Raw genomic sequence first — 20,503 nt, 5'->3', positions numbered from 1 at the left:
TGCATTGGAAGCTAAAATAAAAGTAGTGGATTTATATCTGGGAGAACAAAAAAGAGTGACTTCATGTGTTAATTTGCTAGGTGGCAGCACTTTAATCCTTTGTATTAATAGAGACAAAATAAAACTTAAGTTTAAGTTTCCCTCAAAGGGAAAACTGTAGAGACGAGTGGACATTAGCCCTTGGGTGCCAGGACTGGTTCTAGTTCCCCAAAAGGTAAGATCTGACTTTCTTTTTGAAAATACTGAAAGAGTGTTGCCTATGGGGCATTTCGGGGATAGAATTCCAGAGGGGACGCGAGGTAGAAAGATTTGGGAGGTGGCAGTGGGTGTGGATGAGACAAGGGGATGTAGCGAGGAGTAGAGGAGTGAATGGCTTTGCATTTTTAACAAACTCATTTTATATTCTATCCTTTGCTTAACACACAGCCACAATAGGGTATTAACCAGTGGAGCAGGAGGATTCTAGCAGCAGAGTGTAAAGCTGGCGACAGACGCAAAGATCCGATCGTACGAATCAACGTATGCATATGCAAATTAGGATTCAGATTCAGTTCAGCCGGGCAGAAGGATTCGGCCTAATCCTGCTGAAACAGCAGAATCCTGGCGAATCCCAGTGCAGCAGGAGTTGGGCCATATTCACTGCAAGAACAAGTTTGGTTTCTTTAAAGGACCAGTAACATAAAAAAATTAAAAAAAAAATGTTTCTTTTTAACGAAAAAAAAAACCCACCAAGACAGTTTAAACTTTAAATTCGCAAAGCTTTTATTAAGAAATTACCTAATGATTGTCTGCATGCACTCCTCTTCAGAAACGGCGACAGGGCGACGATCCATCGTGCGGCACTCTGTTTCTCCTCCCTGGCTATCTCCTATAGAAGGCAGGGAGGAGAAAATGGATCGTAGCACTGTCGCCGTTTCTGAAGAGGAGCGCATGCAGAGAATCGGTAAGTAATTTCTTATTATAAGCTTTGCGAATTAAATGTTTTTTTTCGTTAAAAAGAAACAAAATTTACAAAAAAAAAAATTATGTACCTGGTCCTTTAAGAAAAACCCCCAACAGAGATTCTTGTATTCAGTGGTAAGTGTCAGGCAGGCAGTAGTCACAATTCAGGCTCTTTGCGGTATATAGAGACTCCCAGTGAAGCACAATGTATCATGTTGTGTTGCAAAACAGTCCTGACTTGCTGAAGGGGTGGGGCTTATTATATACATACTCAGGGGAGGGTCCCATAAGTCATATGACAGTTACTGTATATCATATCTGAAAGGTTAATGTAGGGCCATATAACTGCTGCCTGGCCAGGTCTGTGACTGCTTTATCTGGGACAGCTATATGTCTGTATGGGGCGACAGTGACCTTTAAATCTTTCATTCCGTATAATTTAGGGTTTTGGATATTTTTCCCCTCTGTGGCGTCAGATACAAGAGTCGGCATTGTGCACTGGGGCAAGTGCAATGATCCGACAGGGTGGGGTTCTGGTGTCTTGTGGCAGGAAGAGTGCAAGGCTTCCAGGGTTTGGATCGACCCAAAAAAACTGAACGTAGCGTCAATTGCACAGTGGGTGGGTTCATTACACAGTGCAACCTGTGCAACAGAACAAGAGCAATCTGATTAAAGGGGGGGGGTTGCCTTTAAAGGAATTGTTCAGTGTAAAAATAAAAACTGGGTAAATAGATAGGCTGTGCAAAATAAAACATGTTTCTAATATAGTTAGTTAGCCAAAAATGTAATATATAAAGGCTGGAGTGATTTGATATATAACAAGTCAGTCAGACACTACTTCTTGCTTTTCAGCTCTCTTGGTTTACACTGACTGGTTACCCTGGTTACCAGGCAGTAACCAATCAGAGACTTGAGGGGGGGCCACATGGGTCATATCTGTTGCTTTTGAATCTGAGCTGAATGCTGAGGATCAATTACAAACTCACTGAACAGAAATGTACCATGTGGCCCCCCTTCAAGTCGCTGACTAACTCAGAGTTATAGAGCTGAAAAGCAGGAAGTTGGATTCTGGCTGTTTTATTAGACATCCAGTCACTCCAGTCTTTATATATTACATTTTTGGCTAAATAACTATATTAGAAACATTTTTTATTTTGCACAGACTATCTATTTACACAGTTTTTATTTTCACACTGAACTATTCCTTTAAGTTGAAAAGGTGGTAGGTTGGATACTCTGCACCAAGGGTCCCCAAACTTTTTTTTACCTGTGAGCCACATTTATATATAAAAAGAGTTGGGGAGCAACGCAAGCATGAAAAAAAGTTCCTGGGGTGCCAAGTCAAGTATTGGTAGCCCCTATGTGGACAGACAGCTTCAGGAGTTTCTGTTTGGCACAACACCTGGTTTTTATGCACCAAAACCATGCAAGGAATTCAAAAATAATCACCTGTTTTGAGGCCACTGGGAGCAACATCCAAGGGGTTGGAGAGCAAGATGTTGTACCACAGCCACTGGTTGAGGATCACAGCTCTACACTAATGCTTTGAGCTGCTAGTATCCTTGGGTACTTTAACAATTGAAAAATAAATGAGTCAGTTCCCAACAGAGAGTCTTGCTAGGGATCCTAGGCATTCAGGGATGCCAGTGGACATGGGGGGTTCATGGATGGAGAGATGTTCCTACAATGTCCTGGTTTTGATTCCACCTCTCCTTGTTTTGCTCTGCAGGCACAAGAGGTGGTAGACATTGAAAAGTTAGATGAAGTCTCCACCACCTTTCAAGGCCACAACGTCGGATTCTGCTGTTTGGGGACAACCAAGGCAAAAGCTGGAGAAGTGAGGTATTTAAAGGGGAAAAATGACTTGTTTTCCCCTTTATCATTCAATATATGTACAGGTTATTCTAACAGAGAGCACCTGTAAAATCATTCCAATGTACCGAGTTATCCCAAGGCTGTGTTCATTGAACTGTCCATTCCTTGCATGACCAGCCCTCTATGCCTTTAATACATCAGAGGGCAGATTTGCTAAGATACAAATGGTAAATTAGAATTTTGTCAAAATTCACAATTTCGAGTTTCAAACCACCAACTCGATTTTGAATGTGAGATTTATCACACCTCGACCCTGGAAACAGCCCAAATTCAATACTTGCTGAGTTCATGTAGAAGTCAATGGCAGAGGTCTGTCGAACCATGTGATTTTGTTAATAGCCTTCCTGACATTCGAGGAAAACTCAATTCAAATTCGATTAGAATTTTATGGTCCTTTCTATTCGATTGAATTGTACACGTTCGAGTTTTTTCTGTAAATAACCTCCCATTTGAGTTGTGAGTATAGGTACATTCAAATTTATTTGAGTAAAAAAAATTCACATAACTCTAAAATTTGACCGTTGATAAATAACCCCCTTCGTCTTTAGATCTGTTTCTCTGCTTCCTGCTTGTGAGCTGAAGCCTATTTATCCAGGAAGAGCAGCAAACATTTTGCAGGGATAAGTGCTGCAGTATGATGGTGAGTGCCCTGTAATACAGCATTGCTCCCCCTTGTGTAGAACGGGGAGTGTTGCAGCTCTCTCAATACAAAGATATTGCACTATACACAGATCTGGCAGGGTGTGCTGTGTGACGGTGTATTCACTACAGTACTAGGCAAGCAGTGGTATGTTGCTGAACTACAACTCAGCATCAGAACTCTAGTTCTCAGTCTTGCTTTCCATTATAGATGAAGGGGGGTCAGTCTCTGATCTTGTCAATGGCATAATGTTCCTTTTACATTCAATTTGAGCACATAAGAACCAGTGATGCTATTGAGTTAATTTCTCCCATAGTCATCACTGAACCTGATTGCAATTACTGGTTAATAGTGGCTAAAAGCTGGTCACTTAGAAGTCCAGGAATTTCTCTTCGCTGAGGGTGATTACTGGTTAAATGCAGAATAAGAGGCTTATTTACAGGCTAGAGAGTCGGCTTGGGGGCTGTGGGGATTAATGAAAGCGTTTGGGATTAGAAAGCAGCATTTTAGCTTTTTCCAAGAGAAAGTTACCGATACCTTGTCAGCCAGGGGGCCATTGACAGACACTGACGGGTTCCATTTGAGTAGAATATGTCAGTGGTTGCTAGAGGCAGTGAATGAGGGGACGCCAGCGTCAAGTGGAGTGGAGTCCTCTGTGTTTGTGTCAGTTGAATTAGCCGCAGACAATGGCAGATGGACAGCGTCTCCTAAATGCCGCCCAGTGGAGAACCAAAGGCAGAAAATTAGCCTCTCACTTTAATCAAATTAAGGATGTAAAGGAATGTAGCGTCGCTTCTTGCTCTTCCCATTGGACGGCTTTAAAACGGATTGAAAAAAAGCTTGACAAGTTAATTTGGCCCTTAAACCATCATTAGCTCCGATGCTTCAATAAAAAAACAACAGCGGTGTCTTTGAAACCGTGATATTATTTGGCGTCCCTAGATTCAGCCCTTGGCTTTTCCCAGGGAAGATAAAGCAGTCAAATGGCTGGAACTTTGGGTTGGTTTTAGGTGTGGAGAACAGGCTTTTGGCATGATTTATATATAATGGCGTATTGTGAGTGTGCCCAGGAGCAGAGGCTGCTGGGAGCTTTGTTTATTCATCCCAATCAGTAGAAACATATATATAGTTATATATCAGGCAAAATGATGATCTCTGTTTCATTGCTGTGAGTTATATACATGTTTGATGGGGAATGATTGTAAGCTCTTGTGAACAGGGCCCCCTGATCCTATTTATATCCCTTTGCTTGTTATAAATGAATGTGAAACACCTGTACTATATAATAAACAATGACAGACGATAAAGCTCTCAGAAATACTTGTCCCCTCCGGATTCCCCAGAATCTCTGCGTGCAAAACACAATCCCAGGACATGGCACAGAAACGCCCTCGACAGCACTGTAGTTGTGCCACCCCTGTCCCTTTTGTTTCCAGGCCGGCCCTGGTTTTTAAAGAAGAGGCGCACTGGCCCTAGGGTAACAGGTGAGGATCACCAAACACATTCTTTCCACCCAGTGTCGGACTGGTCCACAGGGGTACCAGGAATACTCCAGGTGTGCCCAGGTGTCAATGGGCCCTTATCCTCACCCAACTATTTGTCTTGTATGATTAAAAGAAGAAATGGAGGAAGAGCCTGATGATCTGATGATACATAATTAAATCCCATTTCCTTTTTTTGTAACCCCGATTTCTGCTTCATCTTACGTTTTCCTCCCTGCTTAAGTCTCCATTGTTTCAGCCTACCTGAAATCTACTGCTCACATGCCATAACCCTCCTGTTGTGTTATAGCCTACCATAATGAAACCAAAAGGGGTTTGCCCGTTCTCTTTAATTCACATAAATCTCTGTACCTTCAGTAAGTGTATCATGATGATGCTGGTGGTAACATAAGGGTTATGACCACTAAGCTGAAGTCAATGAGCTCTAAATGGAACTTATTGCTTTGCAGGGTTCTACTGTGTGACCGGCTGGAGTCTCGCCCCACAGAATGGTTGGCCAGAAAAATGCTTGTGCCCATTTCCTACATGTTCCTCACCACCTACTCTGTGACCATCACAACACTGGTAAAAGCCATGGTAAACAATGCGGTGCTTCCCAGTGATAAGAAGGTGCAATTACTGTAAAACAAGGCAATTCACTCCCAAGGGAAAGTGGGAGAAGCTAAGAAGTAACAGACTGAGGTTTTATTGGGCTCTAAATGTAACCTCACTGGGCATTTAATGTGGTACCAATGTTCCCTCGAATTCCTTCTCGGATATGTGTGCAGGAAAATTTATTTTATGTGCGCAGTTTTTAAAAACTGTGTGCTCGGGTCAAAATGTAAACAAAATGTTATGTTTTTACACAAAATTCCTTGCGTAATTTCTTTGTGTGTGTTACCTTAGAGGGAACATTACATGCACCTGTATGTGTCATAAGGACCACTATACTGTCTGTCTAATGGGGAAAAATTAAATATACATGTAGGGGGGTCAACCAAATGACAAACACTCTTTTCCCCCAGACAGACACAGAGTCCAGGCAAGCAGGAGAAACAACTGAAGTTTTATTTACAAGTTCTTCATTTCCAGCATACACAACCTTATTGTACAGAAACATCCATCCAATCAAGCCTTAAACCCACATAGGCTGACCCGATTTTCCTCTTCGTCCCAATGGGTCACAATTGGAAGGCTTGGAAGGGTATTCATTCTTGTCTCCAGTCCCTAGTAATCCCTGTTCCTCTCCTGTCTCAGTAATCTGGTACTCCTGCAGGACCCCTTTACTATTCCGAACAGGCTTTTTACTACTAGCAGACCACTGGCCTGAAGCCCATCCTATTCTATCTGTCCTAAACCCTTCCTCTGGGGTCCCTTTCTCATGGAATATCCACAGGGGTACTATCCTCACTAACCTTCTTGTTGGGGCACTAGGCTGCCCATACTTGCTGCCCTAACTCAGACACCTAGTGCCTGCTCCACTTCCCCTTACTTACGCTAATCATACTGCTATCTTCTATCTTCTTTTCTTCAGGACTTTTCTTACCAAAGCTTCCGTACTTGACAGCTCCCTCCCATTAGAAGACATCAATCTAAGGTGTGGCCCATTTTTATACCTCCAAACTCTCTACTACTCTCTAGTGGTGAGTGTGTGTATTGCATTCCTACTTATAATACCCTTATGCACCATCTAGAGGCCATTTGATCACATTGCACTTACAATTCTTTCTCAAAAAATTAATTAAAAACAAGTTATTCAAAAGTCATAAAACCATGAAAGTATTACAAAATATACAAAAGTTAAAAACATCGGGAAAACAGGACATAGTATCTAGTTAGTCTAGAAGGGAAAGGCAACACAATAAGCAACAATGTATCAATATTTTAACAGTTAAAGAAAACAAAGTTACTAGCTTACCCTACATGGGAGAAGGAAGCTGTCCCTGACGCAAAAATCCGGCTGTAATTTTTATCTACAAAAAAAGGGTATTATATATCCAGTGATGCTTTACAAAAAGCAGGCCATGTTAAAATCTTCATTTAACCCTTTTGGGTAACGTGATTTTTCTTTTTATCCGTGTCAGATTTAAAACTCACTTTCTCTAACACCTGCCATCGCAGTTGTGATACTCGGTGCCCATGCTCAAAAAAGTGTTTGGCCAATAGAGATTCTGTTTTAGATTTATTTATTCTATCAACTGGCTTTTTAACGTGCAATAGTGTTGTAGGCAAATCTGGACGGTAAGTCCTAATATTTGATTTATGCTCATTGAGCCTGATTTTAATCGCTCTACTGGTTTGTCCAATATATAACAGCCCACATGGGCACTTGATACAGTACACAACATCATATGTATCACAGGTAAAAAAAAACATACAGTTTATGCTTATGTCCTGTCTGTGGATGAGTCACACAACTACCAGGGATAATGGCACTACAGTGACTACAATTTCTACAGGGAAAAGTTCCCATGCTTTGTGTGCCTAATATATTATGTATCCCTTTTTGCGAAGTAGCCTTACATTTTATCAATTCACCAACGTTCTTCCCCCTTCTATACGAAAAAATAGGCGGTGCTTTGAAAAAATGGCCATGTTTAGCATCTGTACTCAAAATCCTCCAATGTTTTAAAATTACATTACGATAATACTTAGAGTTAGTATCATAAGACGTAACAAAAGGGATTCTTTGAGATTTAACAGATTTCATTCTTGGTTTCTGATTCCCTAGGTATAAGCTCAACCTCATTTTGTGCAGCCAACAATTTAGATTTATCATAACCCCTTTCAACAAATTTTTCCACCATCGTAAGTGATTCGGATTTATAAATCTCAGGCGTGGAAGTGATTCTTTTCACCCTCATTAATTGGCTAGGAGGATGAAAGCTCGAAGGCCGTAGTAAATTGTTCCTATCAGTAGGCTTACTGTATAAAGATGTAACAAAAGTAGACCCCACCACCTGGATATTAACATCCAGGAAATGGAGATTACTGGGAATGGCTTCAAAAGTGAATTTAATCGTCGGATGCACTTCATTCAAATAAGACTCAACATTTTTTAATGTTTGCATGTCACCGGACCATATGAAAAAGGTGTCATCGACATATCTCATATATTGCTGTATGTACTGATTAAAGACACTATTAGAAAAAATTTATGTTTTTTCGAACTGGTCCATAAAAATATGAGCATAGGTCGGTGCCATGTTAGCACCCATGGCACAGCCTTGTAATTGTAAGAAATATTCATCATTGTACACAAAATAATTTTTGGTCAGGACCATCTCCAATAGTTGACAAATGAACGTAACTGTATGCATAGGTAAATTCGATGTTGATAAATAATTATGTATACACTCAATACCCTCGTTATGGGGTATTGAGGTAAAAAGGTCTTTAACATGAAGTGAGCACAAGAGAAAATCTCCAGATGGTAAAGTTACTTGATTGAGTCTCGTTAAAAACTCAGTTGTATCAATTAAGCATGGTTTTAATGTTGGCAGTATTTCCTGTAGATGCATATCGATATAAATGGCAGCATGTTGCCATAGGGAACCTACATTAGAGACAATCCAGAAACCCATTATCCAGAGAGCTCAGAATTATAGAAAGACCATCTCCCATAGACTCCATGATGCCATGTGGGTGCTGCAGTGACACAGGGGTGAGGGGTGGATGGAAGGGGAGAGCAGAACAGGGGAGGGAAGAGCGAACACAAACTAGGGGTGGGCAGAAGACCATTTAACAGGTACCTGCCCAGCTCCCCCCTATCGTTGTGCCCTGGGCAGGTGCCTCTTCTGCCTACCCCTAGTTCCGGCCCTGCCCATAGCAGACTATATGTAATTCCCTGGTCTAGCTTCAGCTGACAGTTTCAGTCTTGCATAAGACTCCACTGTTCTCAAGCTGTCAGACCATACCTATCTATCTTTTTCCATAGCCCTCCTGTTCTGTTGTAATCTGCATGCAAAGATTCAGTTAGGGGCCATGGCTTGGGCCACAGGTATCTTGTGTGTGCCCCTTTCATTGCTGTTTTAAACTACAAATTCCAGCATCCTTTGTCAGCCTGTAGCCCCTGGACAATTTAGTCAGCAACAGCATCATATTGGATCACAAGCAGCTAATTCATAAAGGGAACTTCATTTCAAATAGCTTGAGACAAATAAAAGAAAAGGAACCTAAGTCTGCTGCACATGGATCTAAAGATATTCAATGTCTGTATTTTAGAAAGTTCTGAACTTTTAATTTCTGTAGAAAAAAAAGTAATGCATGCCTTTTATAAAAAAACAAACAATGCTAATAAAGGATACGGTGCCTGACTGCTGATTTGTGTATCTGCGCGAGTGAAATATGTTTTGGAACATGAAATCCAATGATCACATGTGGGATGTGCAGTGGAGTAACTACATATTACTTGGCCCCACAGAAAATTATTTTTCAGGCCCCCAAAATGTTTAGAGGTTGACTTGTTTTACCAATATTTATTGAAACTGTATATAAATTTGGGCCTCATGGGGCCCCTATACCTCCTGGGCCCCCTGCAGCTGCAGGGTCTGCTTCCTCTATAGTTACGCCCCTGGGGATGTGCCACTGTCACTTTTATGTTTAGAATGCGCCATATTTGTTTTAGTTGCTTCTTTAGTTTATCATTTTTCCTGGTAAGTCTGGCAGTGACAGAAATCTTGGATTTTGTTTGGGGGTCTGTGAACACAGTGCAGGGCTGCCTATGGGAGGGCCCTACAGTGGAGGGGGTCCCAGGATATGCAAATGTCCCAGTGGGGGACGGGGCCTCACAGCAAAAAGCCATACAGTGGAGGGGGGCCCCAAACAGGGGCGATCCTGGCCCCTCCGCCACCTGAGGCAGCAGCAGTTGCTGCTGCCCCCCCTCCCCCAGAAATTCGCTCTTAAAGTATGAGGAGCAGCATCTTTGCTGCCCCTGGTACCTAGTGGGGCGCTGCTGCCTCAACTCGTCTCATTGGCGAAGCACCCCTGGCCCCAAAAGATACAAATGTCCCAGTAGGGGACATGACCTTACAGCGAAGGGAGCCTACAGCCCCAGGGGGACTGGGCCTTACAGCTGAGAAGGGCCCTACAGCAGAGGGGGCTCCAAGAGATGCAAATGTTCCAGTAGGGGACGGGGCCTCGCAGCAGAAGGGGTCCCTTCAATGGAGGGGGGCCCCAAAAGATGCAAATGTCCTAGTGAGGGATGGGGCCTGCAATTGCAAGGCCTGGTGCAGAGCAAGGATGGAATGTATTTGTTTTTTATTGGACCCTGCAGGGTCCACCACCTTGGAAACAGTGGACTTATTTAGCACCTACAAGATCAAAATGAACTGAAGGCTTCTCTATCTGAGGATGAGAAATCCACCATTTAATGCTTGATTTCACAACATATAATATTAAGATAGTAACTAGCTCGTATGGCTCAGACCCTCTCTGCTTGTTTTGGTTGCTCTGTGCGGCAGTCTGTATACTTGATTGATACTAGCACAATAATAATAAGGCTTGGGCGTGCAGTTATGACGGGGCAGCTATAGAGCCTCCCCAGACCCAGCATCTTTCTGAATCCAATGAATTCTTAAAACTCTTTCCCCCTTAATAGCATTCAGAAGTAGTTCTATTTCTCCTCCCAGGAAACTGATTTGGGTTACTATGGTGACCGCCAACAGCGTTTTTCCGGTTGCGGAGGGCGGAGTTTTCATCTTGCGGATTGACAGGGCCTCGGATGTTCTCGGGGCGGGGTTACAATTACCCGGAAAGAAAAAGATGGCGCAGCTCAGGGACGCACGTGAGTAGGGGAGCAGGTTATAAGCGCTGGAGCGGCTCAGCCTGACGGGCGCGGGGTATAGTGGAATTGGTGTTAGTTACGGATTTGGTCGGCTGGACAGCAAGGCTATGGGATGCGCAGGTGGCACAGCAGGGGATAGGGTTGGTGTCTGTGTGGCCCTCCAGTGCCTCCTTGGCAGGGAATTAATGCAGCAGATGGTCGGAGTATAACTCTGCTGTCTGGGAGTTGGTGTTTTAGCATTGGCAATAGCAAAATGCGTGCAGGGAGTTGTAGTCACAATAAGTAGACTAGTGGGATAATGAAACTGCAGCTACTGGGTTACTTATACTGGCGTGGTGCCAACATGCTACTGTCTTCACCCAGGGGCCCAGCTCACTGCCCTCCCAGTGCTGCTGAATGGCTTCTACTCTTAGTGTTTTGTATAACTGAGCCGCAGCAGGAGGGCTGGGAAATGCGTCATCAGAGGGTGCTGCCTTGATAATAAACATGAAGGGTTACTGAAAACTATATCTCTTGGGTTAAAGAAACTGGTGCAGATAAGTCAGAGTCCCATTCAGAGAAATCCATGCCAGTGTATTGATCTCCACGTCCATAGAAAATAAAATGAAAAGAATACCCTATACCCTGCCCTGTGTAAACTGAAAGTTTGCCTCTGGACAAATATTTGGAAATTAACATTTGAACGGTAAAATTGGTGTGTTTGCTTCAGAAACTCTACTATAGTTTATATAAACAAGCTGCTGTGTAGCCACGGGGGGAGGGGGGCAGTCATTCAAGCACAGGATACACAGTAGATAACAGATAAGTACTACTATAGTTTATATAAACAGGCTGCTGTGTAGCCATTGGGGCAGCCATTCAAAGCTGAAAAAGGAGAAAAGGCACAGGATACACAGCAGATAAGCTCTGTATTATACAATGGGATTCTTGAGAACTTATCTTTTATCTACTGTGTATCCTGTGCTTGAATGGCTGCCCCCATGGCTACACAACTGCTTGTTTATATAAACTATAGTAGAGTTTCTGAAGCAAATACACTGATTTTACCAGTGCAGTGAAAATTATAATTGAATTACTTTAATACAATTTACATTTTTTGCTGTTACTGTGGCTTTAAGCAAACACACCAGTTGGTCCCCGAAACATTGCATTCCACACAATAAACAACCAGGTTGTATCCTGCAACTTGAATGCTGGTGTACCGATCCTGTTCTAGAGCATATGTGAGGATGCATAAGGGTGTGCGCCGGTTCTACCTGCTTTTGTGAGACGTAAATGAAAGCAGCATTTGCCTGCCTATATCTATATTCTGCACTGTAGGCTGTTACTTCTGAAACAGTGTAGCAGAAGACACCTGATTAGCAGTCTGTTAGGGACCACATAATGGCCTGGCACGCATGAAGGGAAATGCAACAATTTTCACGTCTTTTATCACTTAGTAGTATTTTGTTTGTCTCACAATCAGATTTGGAGGACGAAGCATTTGATGATTTTCCTGACCTGTCTGATGATGATGGGATGGGGGATGATGCAGCCTGGGAGGATGAGGAGGGGAACACTGAAGCCCATGTTCACTGTCTGTTTTGTGAAAGGTAATCAGTCATGGGGCTATTAGGGATGGGAACTGCACCCCCACATTAATGGAAACCAAACATTGCAGATATCTTCCTCCTTGTGCTTTCATTAAAACAACTTTGTTAAATTAAAGAACAAATGATAAAGGAAAACCATGGGCTCAGAGCAGGGTGCACATAATTGGGTTGAATAAACAGACTTTGAGGAAATGGTCTCCTCAGTGGCGGAACTACTGGAGGTGAGTGGGTTGCACCCAGGCCCTCACCCCCTAGGTGCCCGCCGGACACTGGTGCAGACGTTAAAAATGCATCCAGAGTGGAGTCAGGGGCCCAGCTGCACAGCCTGCACCCCCACTGCACACTGACCCCAGGAGGGCTTGTTATGTTATTGGTCTCTCTTATATGTTTTATTCTTTGTAACCCAAAACAGTCTTGGCCCAATGAAAGAAAATATAATTCTGTACTTCCCAAAATCCATTCGTTCCTTATTCTCAGTGGGTTTTTAGTTCTGTGTAATTGTCATTGTGTCTGTCCCTTTCTCTGCACTGCTGCCTCTGACTCCTGATACAACTTCCCAATATACATTCATTCCTCATTCTCACTGGGTTTATAGTTCTGTGTCACCCTTTTATGCCTGTGCCTGATTAAGGCAGGGGAGGGATAAGAAAGGCAGAAGTGATATAAGAAGGCGGAGAAGAGGCAGAGCAATCAACACCAAGTACCTTTGGAAATATATAAATGTATAAAATATGAACTTTTGATGGGATAGGCGAAAACCCCAAATCATTGATTTGGGGTGTTTATATGATAATGGACACAGCAGCATGGCATCAGCACAGATTGGAGCATGCACTCAGCAGTACACAGTCTGCACTTGGATATAGATTGTAATGAGATATTTACTTGTTTGTTCCAGACTCTTTCATTCTGCCGAAGAAACATTTTCTCACTGTAAATCTCATCATCGGTTTAATATCGGCTTTGTGGTAAGGAAACATGGTGAGTGGCAATTCCAGAATAGCTTGGAAAAATAATAGAACGCATCAGTATCATCCCGTTCATCTTTGGACAAGCTATTTATTTTCATTAAGAAATAACTATGGTTCTTGTTATTTCTTGTATTAAATAAGGAAATGAAACCAGGTATGTAGCACTTCCTTGTTCTCCCAAGTCACTCTTTGCAGGGGAGTAGGTAGTAAAAAAACCTACCAATCTACAAATAAAGACTTTGTATAAAGAGCTGCTCTTTCTCTCAAAGCCTAACAAAAGCCACATCTTAAAGAAGGGAAGGGGTTTGTTTATACAGAACTTCCATTTAAATAAATTACCCTGTTTGCACGGGAAGATGGAAGAGGGGTGTTCAGGGAAAAACAGTTTCCAGTTAGTGCTGTATAACAACAATTCATTGGAAAACTATTGATCTTCTTTTTTTGTTGCTTGCTGCAACTCCCAGCATCCTCAGGAGGGTGTGGAATCCCTAGAGGTAAAGTTATGGGTCAGGGTCTGCTCTCCATGATGTCACTAACCAAGTGTTTAAATGATTTTCTTTTTCTCTTTAAAGGCCTCGACTTTTACGGATACATAAAGTTCATTAACTTTGTCAGAGCTAAGGTAGGTACCTGTGCCAGATCTACCAGCATTCATTGCGTTGTCATGCTGTTCCTTGTGGGAGGGATCAGCTTGCTTTTATTCCATGCAGTGACAGTCACTTTTTCCTTTCTTGCAGGGGGTCGCTGCTGAGTCTCTGAGTGATATAAGTGCGCCACTGCCTTGGGACGAAGATAAGTATTTGATGCCGTTTGTAAAGGACGATCCTCTTCTTCAATTTGGTAAGTGGTTCTGTATTGTGGTCTGTGCTGTGATAGTTTGCAGGGGAGGTCCTTTTTTGGGTATGTCTGAGTGGGAAGGGTTTTGTTGGGGCAGTCTGTGAGGGAGGGTTTTCTTCATATGAGGACCTTGCGGTCTGTGGGAGAGGGCCTTTTCAGTGATAGCCTGCCCACAAGGAGTTTGTTCTTCATGTGAAGGATCTTTTGGGATGACTTGTGTTTGCAGTCTTCTGTTGGACTTCATTTAAAATACTCTGTCAAGGAGGAGGCTCTTTCACTGCCTTGCCCCTCTCTATAGCACCACCTAACTGTTGTTTTGAGCCTTTTTAATTCTAGAGAGAGAGAGTAAAAATGTAAAACAGAATATTAATATAAACTTCCCCATTAAATATTCTGGTAGCTAGGAGACACAGGGAAGATGGTCACGGCCAGCAGTGGGGGAGATTTTTGCACATTTATTCACTCCCTTCTTCTACGAGAGGCAAATAATTACTTTGTGAAACCGGCGTGAAATCTTTTCTGGCCCCGCAATTCATTCACTTGAGGATCCCATTACCCTGACGCCGGTTCCAATTAAATATCCCATTGCTTTAACGTCCCCTTGTGTAGTAATTGCCGTGATAGTGACAGGGAAGAGACGATCCAATGAGTGCTCGTGTAATTTTCTCATTGAGTGCAGTGTGTGCTGGCCTTGTTGGAGAAACCCATTGCTGCCATAGAAGGTCCTCTCTATCCTGGGACCCCATCAAGAATAATATATGTGATTTTGCCTGATGTTTTAAGTACTTTTCAATCCAAACTACAGCCCTGTCACCTTAAATGTAACTTGTGCTATTGTTAACAATGATGATTTGCAGTTGGTCTGATTTTTTTTTTACCATTCAAGCCTGAAATTGAATATGCTACTTGTTTGTTTGGGTCATTGACCCCGGCAACCAGAAAGCAGATTAATGCCCTAATATTTTATAGTTTTAAGATGTTGTACCATGTTAGCCATTGAAAAAATGCAGAAAATATAAAGTTTGGTGATATCTATTATCAGGGCCAACATCAGAATTTGCAGGGCCTGTACAACAAAATTTTCTGGGCCCCCCTACAAGTAAAAAAAAACCAAAACATTGGTGGTGGTGATGTGGCCCCCCTACAACTGGTACAGGTACAAGTAAAAAAAAACTGGTACAAAGTAAAAAAAAACTGTTACAAGGTAAAAAAAACATCAGCGGCCAGGGCCGCAAGTTGGCACAACTTGTTGCCCTCCTGACTTCTTCTTTGGCGCCTTCCCAGCTCCTTCTTCGGCGCAACCCGGCTCCTTCTTCGGCAGTTCAAGGGGGCCTGGCTAATCCAGGAAGCGCAGCACGGCCGGGCCCCCCTTAACATATAGAAGCCATCGGGCCCTGCCTTTTATTGGCTAACTGAATAAGTAAAAATTGCAAGCTTTTGGAGCAACCAGGCCCCTTCATCAGGCAAAATACATTTTTTGCCTGACGAAGGGGCCTGGGTTCTCTGGAAGCTTGCAGTTTTTACTTATTCAGTTAGCCTATAAAAGGTATCACCAAACTTTACATTTTCTAATATTTTATCACATTTATTTCCATTGCTTTCCTCTCCTGTTCATTGATCTTCCTCCCAGACATTGAAACAATAATCTGGTTGCTAGGGAAAGTGACATTCAAGCAACCACATAGCCATTAATCTAAACTGAAGAGCTGCAGAACAAAAAATTTTACTATTTAAAAGAAGAATAAAAATAAATAAAGTGCAACTGCAAATTATCTTTGAATATCACAGAGTAAAAGGGAATAGCAAGACTTTTCACCATTTTACCTTTTCACCTATTTGCCATTCACAGTTTTTCACTCGTGGGTAACTATATTTGCGGTTTTGTTTTGCTGTAGATGTAGAGGACCTAGAAGAAGATTATGCGTGTGTAGCGGCGAGTTCGGAGGCACCGTTTCTGTTTGAGCGCTGTCGGCTGGCAGAGAGCCGAGCTCAGGCTGCAGAGACTAATTTATCCCTGGCCCTGGAAGATCTTCACAAAATGAGGTTATTTTTCTACTCACTGTGGACAGCTGGGGAACAAATGTGTTTATTGGAATATCTTCTATTCTAATAACCAGTGGAGTTATTTGAAGTTCATCCAGCACTAGGGTTCCTGTAACACACTTATCTTTTACGTTTAGCGTTCACCTGTCAGTGCAGACACCAGTATGATTTTTTTGTTAAAATGCACATTTTTGTCTTTTCAAGACAAAATATATATTGTGTATTTGTATTTATACATATGGGTAGGAGGTGCCATATTGAGTCCCTTAGACATTCCCTTATTGTGTGCCCAGAACATTCCTTCTCTGTATATTTGCTGCCATGCATATTCTAGTCCTACCCACTGCTTGAGTTACAGACCCCCCTGCCCCTCATTCTGTAAATTATGTTGGCCATACACTATTAGAACCAACGAGGTCGCCAAACAAGTGGATCTTAACCCAATATGCCAACTAACGTCTGATCGATTTTGGGTAAATCCGAACGTTCGGCCCTGGGGCCAAAGGATTGGATTAACATGCTGCGAATGGGCACAGACGGGTCGCAGGACCGCATCAACTAGCCGATACGGTCCTGGATAGCAAACAAAATCCCGATTGATATCTTGCCTTTAGTCAGATTGTTCTAATCTGTCCTTAGGTTTCTTTTTAGGTTACATCTCTGTGCAATTGTTTCCTCAGAGGAGAATGAATGATCTGATTGGATATTTTGTGTTTAGCTGCTGACATAGTGATACATTGTAACACAGAGACATTTCCATTTATGAATGCAGATCCCTTCCCTGGCCAGCAGAGGGAGACTTTCACTCTAGCACTTCTCCTACACTGCATCTGTGCATCTGTTTGTTGCCCCCCTTTCTCCCCACCTCTTATTTCATTTCCACGGTTCGGTGCGCCTGTCTCAGGGGTATGTTTGCAATTGATTACAGACAACTTGCGCAGGATTTTGTGATGAACGCAGATGTCAGACACAGCTCGTCTTCCGCAGGGGCCATCGCTGACCTGGAAGAGGATGAGGATGGTGTGTACTTCAGCTCCTATGGGCACTTTGGGATACACGAAGATATGTTAAAGGTTAGGCAAAATCAAGGATATGGGGGCCCTGCGATTAAAGGCGAAATGTACCAACACATAAATCCTTTTGTTTTTATGTCGTAATATTCACAAGCATGCAAGATGTACATTTGGAAATCAACTTTTAGTGTGATGTAGGGGTTCTATTACCATTTAGCCCTGCAGATAGTGAACTACAACCCACAATCCTTCGAAGGTTGCTGGGAGTTGTAGTTCATTCAATGTCACAATGTCAATACTTTGCCTTTTAGTTTCAGACTGAAAATGATAATTTTCTTTGGTTGCTATGGTGGCTGATCCTAGCAACCGGTCATCAGAATGGCTGTCATAATAGATTTAAGTGCTTATTGTCCTTTACAGGTTTCTGCTGTCTAGTTGCTCGGCATGATGGCATCCTAGCAAACAGAAAACAGTTTAAATTTGAAACAGGATGGATGGTTTTTTGGGCATTTTCATTTATAAGCTTCAGCCATAGACTGTGCATAGTTAACCTCTAATCCAGTTGTTATATTGCACACACTGTCTTCATGGCAAGAGTAGACACAGCACCTGTCTGTTGCCGATGGCAAGGGCACTGCTTGAGGACAGTGTCTGTGCTAAGGAATACAGCCACCATATAAATCTTTACAGAATAAATGGTGTTCTGCGTTTTTTCTGTAGAGCAAACGATTCTGTAGAATTTCTAGTCCCTTTGTTTCCCTTGGAGAGGCCAATAAATAAGTGAAATTCATGAGGCAGAGAATAGGAATAAGCGATCATTCCACATAAATCAGGAGAACCTTGAGCTGTGCCCTTTCCCATTAGATTCGCTCCTGCGCTGCCCGTAGAACCTTCCAGCAAAGTTTTTTGGATTGAAGGAAAAGAAAAAGAATGATAAGAAAATGTTAACGTTTTGTGTGCCACAGAGCGACTTAATGCATAGCACCACTGCAGCCGTTGGGAACTACATATCCCAGCATGCTCAGACAACAGCTTAAAGGAGAAGCAGACCCAAAAGTTAAAAAAACCCTACCCTACATAGACCCCCTCCCTCCTCCCCCCCCAGCCTAAGTGTTACCCCGGGCAAATGCCCCTAACTTTTTACTTACCCCTCGGTGCAGATTCAGGCATCTGACTACACGGACGCCATCTTTAGCTGCTTCGTTAATCTACGGAATGAGACCGGCGCTTTGGGAATTTTTGTGAGTTTCGGCACATGCGCAGTTCTCGCAAGACAGAAAACTGCTCCTACTGTGCATGTGCCGCTATGCTGGTCTCATTCCAAAGATTACCGAAGAGAAGAAGATGGTGTCCGTGAACACGAATGCCTGAATCTGCACTGAGGGGTAAGTAAAAAGTTAGGGGCATTTGCCCGGGGTATCACTTAGGCTGGGGGGAGGAGGGAGGGGGTCTATGTAGGGTAGGGGGAAGGGGTTTTTTAACTTTAGGGGTTGCTTCTCCTTTAAGGCTTTACATTAGGCAAAAATTTGGGGAATTTGATTTAGCAGCAGTCTATTTCTGAGATCCGATAAGCGCTGTGTCTTTGTGCTGCTCATGCTATAAAAGTAATAGTTATTGGCCTACATCCATCCAACTTGGTTCCAATCCAAGGCTTTTCATATTAAGTTGCCCCTCCCTTTGCTGCTATAACTGCCCCGGTGCTTCTGGGAAAGTTTCCACTAGATGTTGGAACATTGTTGCTGGGAGTTGCTTCCATTCAGCCACAAGAGCATTAGTGAGGTTGGGCACTGATGTTGGGGATCAGGCTCACAGTCGGGGTGTCCGTTCATGCCACAGGGAGTTCAGTTGGGTTGAGGTCAGACCTCTTTAAAGTCAGGTTCTTTTCGTCTTATTCTGTAGGACTTTTCTTTGTGCGTGGGAGAATAATTATGCTGAAACAGGAAAGGCCCCCCCATACTGTTTCATAAAATAGGAAGCATGGAATTGTCAGGAATGGCCTGTTCTAAGCAACCTTTCAATTGGTTTTAATTTTTTTTTAGTTTTCTTCTGAATCTTTCCAGCTTTCAGTTGGAAGGGGTCGCTGACCCAGTGGCTTAACTAGATATTACTGGGCCTCACAGCAAATTATTTTTCAGCCCCCCCCCCCCAAAAAAAAAGCCTAGACGTTGACCTGTTTTACCAATATGTATAGAAATTATATATGAATTAGGGCCTCATGGGCCCCTTATACTTCCTTGGCCCACCTGCAACCGCAGGGTCTGTTTCCTTTGTAGTTATACCCCTGCATTGCACTTAAAGTTGATGGTACAGAGGAATGTCAGACTCTACAGATCAGCCCAGGCCTGAGCCCTTCAGTAGAACATGGTCCAAACTGAGATTCAAAATAGGCCTTGACATTTCAAATACAGGTATGGAATTGGTTATCCGGAAATCCATTATCCAGAAAGCTCCAAATTATGGAAAGGCCATCTCCCATAGACTCCATTGTAATCAAATAATCCAAATGTCTGTGTAATAATAAAATAGAAGCTTGTACTTGATACCAACTAAGATATAATTAATCCTTGTTGGAAGCAAAATCAGTTTATTTAATGTTTACATGATTTTCTAGTAGACTTAAGTATGAAGATCCAAATTACGGAAAGATCTGTTATCCAGAAACCCTCAAGTCCCAAGCATTCTGGATTGCAGGTCCCATACCATGCACTAATCAGGTCCATGGCTCCTACAACATCCATATTTGTCTACTCCCTCTGTCCACTTGTTTAACTGCTCTGAGCCGTCTTTGTATGTCTGTCCCAGAGTTGAAATTGCTGCCTTGGGAAGCTGGTTCTGTTCCAGCTGGGGCTCTGTCCTCATGGATCACTCATTGGATAACTGGGTAAAGGCCACTAAAGATCAGGCTTTGCTGAGATATAATTCGGGCAGGATGACTCTCCCGTGCACCCATTCCTCTCTTTTTTTTAATTGCTTGGCTTTCACACTAGATGGGGCCACAGAGCAAAGGTGCTACCCCCCATCCCAGGTGAAAGGGAAATGATGGCAAATCAAAGGGTGCTACAGGAAGAGGGGCAGAAGTGCACGATCACAGGGTAAGGCCACATGGTGACAGGAGCCTAATCATTTCGAGCTAACTGCTCTGCTCCAATAAGGAAACCCTTGACGTTTACTGAACTCAGCAGTTCTGACAATTTTACTGCCCTGCCCATGGCTGGAATATGGAATCTCTGACGGCTGCAGCCACTTCAGATCGTTCTGTTCCTAATTGAAGGTCAGGCCCATATTAGTATAACACTGGGGGCCCACCAGCCACAAGCTGGTGCA

The 20,503-nt window shown here is 42.9% G+C and overlaps 1 protein-coding gene across 2 annotated transcripts in view; it reads left to right on the top strand.

Moving 5' to 3' along the window:
• The first annotated feature begins 10,569 nt into the window (after nt 1-10,569).
• The window catches only part of prmt3.S (protein arginine methyltransferase 3 S homeolog), a 46,952-nt gene continuing 37,018 nt past the window's right edge, over nt 10,570-20,503 (top strand). Inside the window, exons 1-7 of one of the 2 annotated variants that reach the window (XM_018259782.2) lie at nt 10,570-10,723; nt 12,189-12,315; nt 13,214-13,296; nt 13,859-13,908; nt 14,024-14,126; nt 16,019-16,166; nt 17,095-17,239. In XM_018259782.2, the coding sequence (XP_018115271.1) occupies nt 10,588-10,723; nt 12,189-12,315; nt 13,214-13,296; nt 13,859-13,908; nt 14,024-14,126; nt 16,019-16,166; nt 17,095-17,239 (792 nt within the window). In that variant the 5' untranslated portion in view covers nt 10,570-10,587. 2 annotated transcript variants of the gene reach the window in all.

The sequence above is a fragment of the Xenopus laevis genome, chromosome 4S, assembly GCF_017654675.1.
Source record: "Xenopus laevis strain J_2021 chromosome 4S, Xenopus_laevis_v10.1, whole genome shotgun sequence".
NCBI lineage: Eukaryota > Metazoa > Chordata > Amphibia > Anura > Pipidae > Xenopus > Xenopus laevis.
Note: the sequence above shows the minus strand (reverse complement) of the source record. Positions and strands in the feature narration are given on the sequence as shown.